Source organism: Hordeum vulgare, chromosome 3H (genome assembly GCF_904849725.1).
Source record: "Hordeum vulgare subsp. vulgare chromosome 3H, MorexV3_pseudomolecules_assembly, whole genome shotgun sequence".
In the NCBI taxonomy this organism is placed as follows: domain Eukaryota; kingdom Viridiplantae; phylum Streptophyta; class Magnoliopsida; order Poales; family Poaceae; genus Hordeum; species Hordeum vulgare.
In genome coordinates, this window is record NC_058520.1 from 592,939,142 (window position 1) to 592,948,078 (window position 8,937).

At 44.2% G+C, this 8,937-nt stretch overlaps 1 protein-coding gene across 1 annotated transcript; it reads right to left on the reverse strand.

Annotated features, from left to right (window-relative positions):
• Positions 1–3,381: 3,381 nt before the first annotated feature.
• Positions 3,382–6,473, reverse strand: LOC123445449 (protein LIFEGUARD 2-like). Its single transcript, XM_045122433.1, has 4 exons — positions 6,004–6,473; positions 5,249–5,362; positions 3,984–4,141; positions 3,382–3,882 (listed from the first exon to the last, which is right to left on the reverse strand). The coding sequence occupies exons 1-4, from the start codon at positions 6,287–6,289 to the stop codon at positions 3,679–3,681; spliced, it is 762 nt and encodes a 253-aa protein (XP_044978368.1). The 5' UTR covers positions 6,290–6,473; the 3' UTR covers positions 3,382–3,678.
• Between the last annotated feature and the right edge of the window lie 2,464 nt (positions 6,474–8,937).

Here is an 8,937-nt window from a genome sequence, read left to right on the forward strand (position 1 = left end):
ATGGTAATCTTCCTATCAGACCTTATGACTTACACCATAAGCCTGATGACTATACACGCACATTGCAGAAGGAAGTGAAAAAGAGCAGATCACGTGCAAGTGCAAGTGGGAGCAAATCAAGTTTAACTACAAGCAAGAAAAAATCAGACGTTCCTCAGCTTGGACAACAGGCCAAACAGTCGATCCCACCCCTCAAGGTGTTAACCGAGAATGTTCCCCCTTCGATGCAGGGGCTAGCTTTAGAAAGTGCAAAGGAGTTGGCGGCTGCATGTGGTGTCTCGGTTGAACAATTGCTGTCTTCCCAAGACGACAAGATACCCAAGGCTGTGGTAGCCCCTAAGCCACAGTTTGTCTTGGGTGAGCCTTTGGTCAGCAAAGATGATCTCCCAACAAATATGTGTTACTTGCATCAATGGTACTTAAGTGAATCAAAGAATGGGAGAACGATGATCGTGCTGAGTGTCCCCAAGGAGTACTACGGCCGCCCTGAACAAATCCATATCGACTTTGATGAACTCTTCCAGATGTACAATGGCGACACCCTCGACAAATCACTTATGAGTTGCTATTGTCTGTAAGTTTTTCAATTCATTGTCTACATATAACTTTTTTAGTTATTTCAATTCATTGTCTATATATAAGTTGTACTCTATTATGCAGAATGAAGATTCTGTATTATAAAAGTAAGTGCATCCTAAATATTGGATTTATTGACCCAGATAAAATACATATAGCGACGCTAACTAATTATCCCAAGGAGACGGAGGAAAACCTTCTAAGGTTTCTAATAGATCAAAATTTCTGCGACCACATATTGTTTCCATACAACTTCAGGTGAGGGTCTTTACTCTGTTGTGTCCATTCACTTATAAGTGTAATTGATAAGTTACTGACACTTATATATATATATACATGTGCAGCTTCCATTGGATTCTGTTGGACATTCAAATTGATAAGGGAAGAGTTGATGCCTTCGACCCATTATCGAGACCCTTGAAACAGTTCCAAAGCCTGCAGGACATGCTCCAAGGGTAATTTTAATCATTCTTGCGCTCTATCGGTCTCTTTCGATGATTTTCTGATATATCAATTAATGAAAAACTGAGCAAATCATTATCCTTATCGGGCAGGGTTTGGAAGCGGTTCAAGTGCGTGACTCCCGGTAACTTTCATGAGAAGCTGGCCTTTAAAGCGGCTCAGGTAAGTAGTAGTATGATATACTTCTATTAATTTTTAATACATTTATGATGCTAGATCATTATTTTGATTATATATATTCTATTCTCGTAAAGTGCGACTAGCAGCCACGGGGAACGCAACTATGCGGATACTATGTTTGCGAAACCATTCGCACGTTTACCTCTGAGCACAAGGATCACAGATTCGACGTAAGCAATGAACATTCACACCTCTATTTTTACCCGTCATTCTTTGTTATCATGATTGATATTCATATTCATCTCCTCTTCTTATATAGCACACGGCCATGACGACGAAGGTCCTACCAGAGCAACGCGCGATTGCTGTTGCAGAGGAGCTTGCGACCTTTCTGAGGACGGAAGCTATAGATGACAAAGGACGATTTAGTGTAGCTAGGGGCCATTACTGATGTCCGTCCATGTAATCGAATAGACGGGCTCTAGTCCCGATAATTCAGATCTCCATATAATTGTATATATATGCTCGCTTGTAAGATAAATTAATCTTATATATATATATGCATAATTATTTCTATTTTAAATTATATGAAAACTAATTCCCGAACACCAAACGAGGCATCACGTTAATCTCCCGAACACCTAAACCCTAAAACCCTAAAACCCAAAAATAAATTCATTCAAAAAAAAAGCCAAAAACCAGCAAAATCTGAAAATCTTTAGTCCCGGTCCATGTAACGAGCCGGGACTAAAGGGCCTGCCCCTGGGGCGCTACGAGGCGCCCACGTGAAGCACCTTTAGTCCCGGCGTGTAAGAGGGCCGGGACGAAAAGGTTAGGCCTTTAGTCCCGCCCCTTTAGTCCCGGTTGATGAACCGGGACTAAAGCCCCTTACGGGCCGGGGCTATAGGCCCTGTCCCCACTAGTGAAGGGCAGAGATGGTAGCCCCATTGACCAGGCTACACACTAAAGGAAGAGGCCAGGATGAAACTTCCTTCCCGCACGAATGGTTGCCGACGGAGGCCTCTCCATATCAGCGCAACGCCTTCCACTAGCCTTAAATGTGAAGGCTTATGGAGCATGTGGCATAAATTATGTAGACCGAGGAGCATATGATGGCTTTGCTAGAGCAACCTTCATCGTACATACGGCTATTATGATGATGGACCAAATATGACGACTCTATTAGAGTTGCTCTAAACCCTTGATCAGCCCACCACGGTGCATACTGCCGTGCGTGGTTGACCACCATGAAACCAAAGAAAATATGATATTTAGATATTGTCAAGTGAGAAGCTATCAGCATGTTGCTAGGTGGCGGGCATAGTCGTGCCTCCTTCATGAGTTAATACTGTGAAGAAAAAAGCTCTCTTAATTCTTAAACCAATAGATTTCGCCAAACCTTCTATAAGAGGACATTCCCTCCTCTCTTGATAAAAGTCTACTCTCACAATTCAGATAGAGCAGAATATCAGTTAAAGTATACTCTTGCAATTCAGACAGAGCAGAATATCAATTATGGCTGAAAAATAATCCATTGTTTGACAGCATGGGCAAAACAATTATACTCTCTGTATGTTCATCCATATTGGTCTGCCACATCGGAGTGACAATCCCCCCCCCCCCCTCCCTCCTTCCCACCCAACAGCGATGCCGCGACGTCTACCATGGAGGGTGAGCGCATGACGTGGTGGTACAAGAAGCTCTAAGCGCAGCAATGCGCCATGAAGCGTGAGCGCATGACGTGGTACAAGAAGCTCTCAGCGGAGCAATGCACCATGGAGCGTGAGCGCATGAAGTGGTACAAGAAGCTCTCAGCACAGCAATGCGCCATGGAGCTCGCCGCCAGGAGCACACAGGCGTTTGCTCCCATGTAGTAGTGGTGCCCCAGTCCCTCGCTAATCAGTGCTAACATCAGACTGGATGAAATCTACAAGCACCATCCTCTTTGAAGGTGCCTGCGTACACTACCAAGTCATTAGCTATTAAACAGTCCCGATTCAACGTGTTACCAAAGAGGAAATGCGTTCAGGACTTCAGGTTATTTGTACATGAGAACGGGCAATTCCTTGATTTAGTTCTGGTGGAGAGCCGGTCTGATTGTTTATTTATTTCATTTCATTTCATAGTCAGGGCAAACGCCATCTACACGGCCGACCAAGAGACCGATTCACAGGTTCCGGGAAGCAATATTGTCCTCGTCCAGAAGTCAGGTGGCCACGCAAATGATATCAGAAACAGATATATAGTGCATATAGTAAGAAATGATATCGTAAACGCAGCAGCACCACCAATCCAGCATGTCGAAGATCCGGTCCATAAATCCAACATCACATCCACCATCCACAGAACTATGTTTTCTCTCTACTAATAGGGATCAACTCAACTAAACTAAGAAACATATTCACCATGCCAGCGCGACCAGCCTATACAATTCTCCAAGTCAAGGACATACTCATCGGGATACCAAACTCGTCCACGGGATTTGAAGCGGCACGAGAGAGGAGGGGCAGGGCAAAGCGCTCAGTCACCCGCCCTAAACAGGGTCAGCAGGGCCAGGAACAGGTTGATGACGTCAAGGTAGAGCGAGACGGCGGCCCAGACATACTCGTCATACGTGTAACGCTTGATGATGTTGTCCGTGTCATAGACAATGTAGCCACTGAAGATGAGCGCCGCCAACGCGCCATAGATCATGTGAGAGAGCTTGCCCATCGGAAAGAGGATCTGCATACAGAAGCCATGATCGGTATTGATTGTAGAACAGAGAAGGCTGATAAATGGACGGCAGACAACACAAACTAGAGAAGGGAATGCACGGCATCGACCTGAATGAATCCAAAGACGAGCAACATGATGAGAGAAGCAAACAGGAAAGGACCAAGGAAGCTGAAATCCTGGCCCCTCCTTGCAGCCCAGAAGGTGTAAGCAGTGAGGCTGAAGACAACCACCGTTGTAAGAATCGCAGCCTCCAAAATGACCTTGCCTGTGCACATGACAGACTATGTTAGCGGCTGCGTTCCTTTATCAAAGAAAAACCAACACCACGATAAAGAACAAAACACATATAGTGCAGGTAAAATTAGCCACTAAATGAACTAATTGCTTTTGTATTATCTCATACATCTATTTACCATGTAAATCTGACCAAACAATTAAGCACGCGCATGCTAAAATCTGTGCAAATGCCAGTGACGCATTGAAGAAACAAACTATCAGCAACCTCGTGCTATGTGGTACAAGCTAGAACGATCCCCAAACACAAATGAATGACAAATCACAGAGTGCCTGACAACATAACTCTGTCTAAATCGAAAGATTATGCGTATTCAATGAAATCACTTTCCACCAATAAGATTTAACCAGCATATGCATGGGGTACCTTTAAAAAAATCTATGAAGCATCTATTGTCTTGTCACCACAGTAGTCTGATATATCATGTGAAAATCCCTTCTACTTCGATAAAGGTTTAAGCTAGTCGTGCAACCTAAACCACTTTCTTGCCAAAACTTTAGCAGGTTGGCTGGCATATTATTGAATAAAATGGCTATTCATATCAAATTGATACTATGACAACACTATGAATCTTACAACAAATAGTGGCTGGAAGAAACAGTAAATAAATATGCAAGATCAACCAATGTTCTATGAAAAGCAAAGGTTACTGTTTGCTAATCTCTGTGTTCAAAAAGTAACAGCTGAAAATAGTAAAGCAAGGTCTTCTCAAACAATAATCCTACTAGCTGGCAATACTACAGATGCTTCTAACTCAGACAGGCATATTGATCATAAAAGGTGACCAACAGCTACAACTTGGCCCTCAACACAGACTGGGAAAATGCATCAACTATAGTCACATGGGTTGCCTGGCAGTGTCTACCTACCATTTGCATGGCCATGGCAAATTCAGAGCATGTGCATTTCTGAACCCAGTCCACACGCAAACAAAATGCTTCACAATAATAGTAGGAAAGTATCTAATAGTCATGCATATGTACTGAATTAACACAATGAGTGGGGTATTAGAGGATGACACAAGAACAAGCTAGGATCTGCGGGCAGGAACAGAGTACATGGTGGGAAGACAATTACCGCTAGTGAAGGCACATGTCATGCCCACAGCGAAGCTGATGGCCACTGTGAAGACGCCAAGCAGCAGCAGGTTGACTGGGTGCTTCTGGCGGTAGAAGTACAACGGACACAGCACTGCATAAGAAAATTAACAAGCATTTTAGTAACAGACCGGTTATACCATTCTACAGAAGTAAAGCAAAATTAAGAGTACATGAGATGGGGCATTCCTGCAAGAATCAGGAGTTGCATCCATAGCTTTGCGGGCAAGCAACGGCATCCCAAGGGTAAATGCAAATCAGAGCACGCAAAGGGGGAGCTAGCTAGACCTGTCCTCTCACGAAGGCACATAATTAAATCTTCTCATTTTGCGGGGAAGACATAAACAAATCGCACGCATGCAACCTTTATTTCCAGGGGAATCACTCCAAGCCTTTATGCTTGCAGGCGTAAGTTCAAGGAAAAGCTCCACTTGCTAGTTCACGGAGCAAAACGAAAAATCTAATTCAGATCTCCCAAAACGGGTGCAAATCTTCCGATAATTGTGCAACATATCAGTTTTCGGGAATTCAGCATGCATTTGTCGTATGTGTTGTAACTTAATCTAGGATAGCCCCTGTACATACATACATACATACTACTACTACTCTGTATCTTTTACCAAAGAAATCTACTGGAGATAAACAATAAGATAGAATACATTCGAGGCGCTCGCGGAAGCCGTCCCTGCAATCGGACGACAAAATCGTAACAGAAGAGATGGTTCGAAGGCTCACCGATGAAGGGGAAGATGATGAGGAAGATGTAGAGGCCGAGGCCGGCGCTGGAGGAGACGAAGAAGTGCGGGATGGCGCGGACCTTGACGACGACGGCGGCGACGACGGCGGTGAGGAGCAGCTGCAGGGAGAGGATGACGTAGATCTTCCGGATGAGCGCCCAGCGCATCTCGGGGCTCTCCGTCATCCCGGGGTACAGCCCCCGCGTCGGCGCCGCGGCGCCGCCGCCGCCGGTGCCGCCGGAGGGCCCCGCCTCGACGTCCACGCCCTTCTGGTACCCGAACATCTCGCCCGGCGACGGCGGAGGCGGCCTCCTGAGGTAGGGTTTTCGCGGGCGCGGCGGAGGCGAGAGGGGGGGGGAGGGGAGGGGAAAAGCGAACGGGGAACTGGGGACGGCGAGGGCGATGCGGCGGGGATGAGTCTAGTCTAGTGCTCTCAACCAGAGAGACGGGGGCTGGGACCTGCTGGGCCCACTGGTCGGAGAGATGTAGTGGGGGGGGCGCGGTGGGAATGTTTCCTGGCTCCTTCTTAGAAAAGGGAAGGAAAAAAAAAGGCGGTTCCGCGGACAGGTGGGGCCGGCACCACGCCCTGTGTGGCTGTGGAGGCGCCGGACGTGGTTTTCTTCTCGGGCGGTTTGGGATTTTGGATTGGTGGAGAGGGACGATGATAAACGAGGGGAGATGGCGTGTGGCGAGTCCTACGGGAGACGCGTTTGAGACGTTTTGCGCGGTTGACGCGCACGAGCACGGTCGCCTGTGCGCCGGGGCGCGTCGGGGACTGATGTTTTTCTTTTTAATTTTTACTTAGGAGGTTTCTTTTTCACATGGGAGCTCGAAAAAATTCAAAGGAAAAACCCTGCTAGTATCTATCCATTAACTGGGACTAGTCGAATGTCCGTGCGATTGCCACGGAACGAAATTTAGGCATAGAGATATTGACTAAACGTCATTCAAATCTAAAATGTGCAAGTTGAAGGAGGCTTATGTCTGTTTAGTGAGTAGCGATCAAGAGAAGTCATGGTATATCTTTCCGTAATTTTCTCTCTCGCTCCTCGACATGTTCTACAACCCTCGTTTTATGTACTTACGTTTTCTACTTTTCAATTCCTATACTTTCCCGTCGATCTTCTCTATCTGTACAGTACTTGTTATTGTTTTCCTCTATTTTAGTGTATATTCAACATTGTACTCATGGGATGGATGATGTTGCTTTAATTAAATGGAAGTGCCTACAAGGACAAGCAACCGAGTTCTTTATACACTAAATCACAAGCTATTTTAATCTGTCACTGGAATGAAATCCAATGGATGGCCTGAAACGTTCTCACATATGTGGTGCAAAACCATCATAGCAGACGAAGCAATATGTATTTACTTCTGCAAAAAATAAGAACCAAATTGATTTTTCTTGCACTGCTAACCACCGAATATCACGAATGCAACAACAAACATGGACAAATAAGAACACGCACTTGCGAATTCAGCCTCATTCATCCTTCCCCGACATACCGATGCAACAATTGTGTTATTATTTAATGATCATACACACACACCCAGTACACATTGGCTATGCCCCCTCCAGGAACCAGCGGCTTAGAGGCTCGTAGTTTATCCCACACTTAAAAGTCGTTCAAACAACTTAACTTTGCACATGGCAGCAAGCAAGAACATAAGAGAAAACAAAGTCATGGTGCTGATAAATATAAATGTCAGGTGATAACAATGACAGATCTTGGGAAGATATTTGGAGCATAGATGTACATACCATTTGCGAATTGCATGACCCTCTTCATCTTGATTGACTGGACGACGTCCTTGGGAACAAAGTCGCCATGTTTTGTTGATCAACAAGTGGGTAGAAGGCACGTTGCAAACAAACAATACAAAAATATGAATCTGAATGCCACAAACAACATATCTAAAATGTTTAATGTTGGTATTAGTTATAGGTTGCAAACAAACATCAGCAAAATATGAATCTGAAAAAAAGGATATGGATTCAGCGAGAATAACGATCATCACCAACACACTTCCTTTCATGCATATTACAACATAGGCAACAAAAGTTATATGATTTAAAGGAACACATGGTTCAGTCGTTATAATCGTACTATCTATATATAAATTCATTAGGGGTCTACAATCCCGGCCCGCACTCCACAAGGCTCTACAATCCACATCACAATGCTTGTCCCCTGGATGATTGTGTCTTCAACAACGCGAGACCCTTGATAGAAGCATTAGTTGATAGGATCAAAGTAGAAGCCAATTGTTATGCACAAGCTGAGGCACAAGGGTTGAGAGTTGTGTTGCCCGCCTCTTGGGACGTCCATTGATGACGAACTGGCCTTGTAACCATCACATCTTAGGAGGCATGTAACCTCCCACCTTTTCAATGAAAGAAAACGCAAGCGCTCCTTGCGTTTTCTCAAAAAAAAATCAGCAATTAAAAAATTAATCTGAGAGCCAACATGTGCTTACCTCAACAATTGTCTTTAAAAAAGCCAACAATTATTCATTGGTTCTTCCCACTAAGCTTCATTAGCTGCAAGTGAAATGACGGGAGGTTACAGAAAGGTAACAACTCATGTAATTAACAAATAATATTCAGTACTAAAACGATGGGAATCTAAAAGATAAAGCACGTAATTTCATTTCAACATTCTTGTGAAAAGAATCCTTCAAGCTGACATAATTCTCATTTTCTGAATTTCTTCTTAAACTCACCTTCTCAATTTGGATAACAATGTGAAAGTTTTCTTAGTACTCTCTTGGTGATCTAGCGCATTCACACATGTAAATCATATGGAGTATATTATATTTATATTATGATATTTACATAGACCTCACAAACTTCCAAGAATCTCATAGAAAAATATAACTCAAACCAGAGCCATGCAACTGAAGTAAATTGATGGTCCTAATATATGGGTGG

What these genes read in the sequence shown, in the direction of transcription:
- LOC123445449 (XM_045122433.1), bottom strand. Translation starts at nt 6,289, where the DNA reads ATGTTCGGGTACCAGAAGGGCGTGGACGTCGAGGCGGGGCCCTCCGGC. An exon ending in CATCATCTTCCCCTTCATCG is followed by an intron (nt 5,363 to 6,003) that starts GTGAGCCTTCGA and finishes TTTCTTATGCAG; the next exon opens with TGCTGTGTCCGTTGTACTTC. An exon ending in GACATGTGCCTTCACTAGCG is followed by an intron (nt 4,142 to 5,248) that starts GTAATTGTCTTC and finishes TCATGTGCACAG; the next exon opens with GCAAGGTCATTTTGGAGGCT.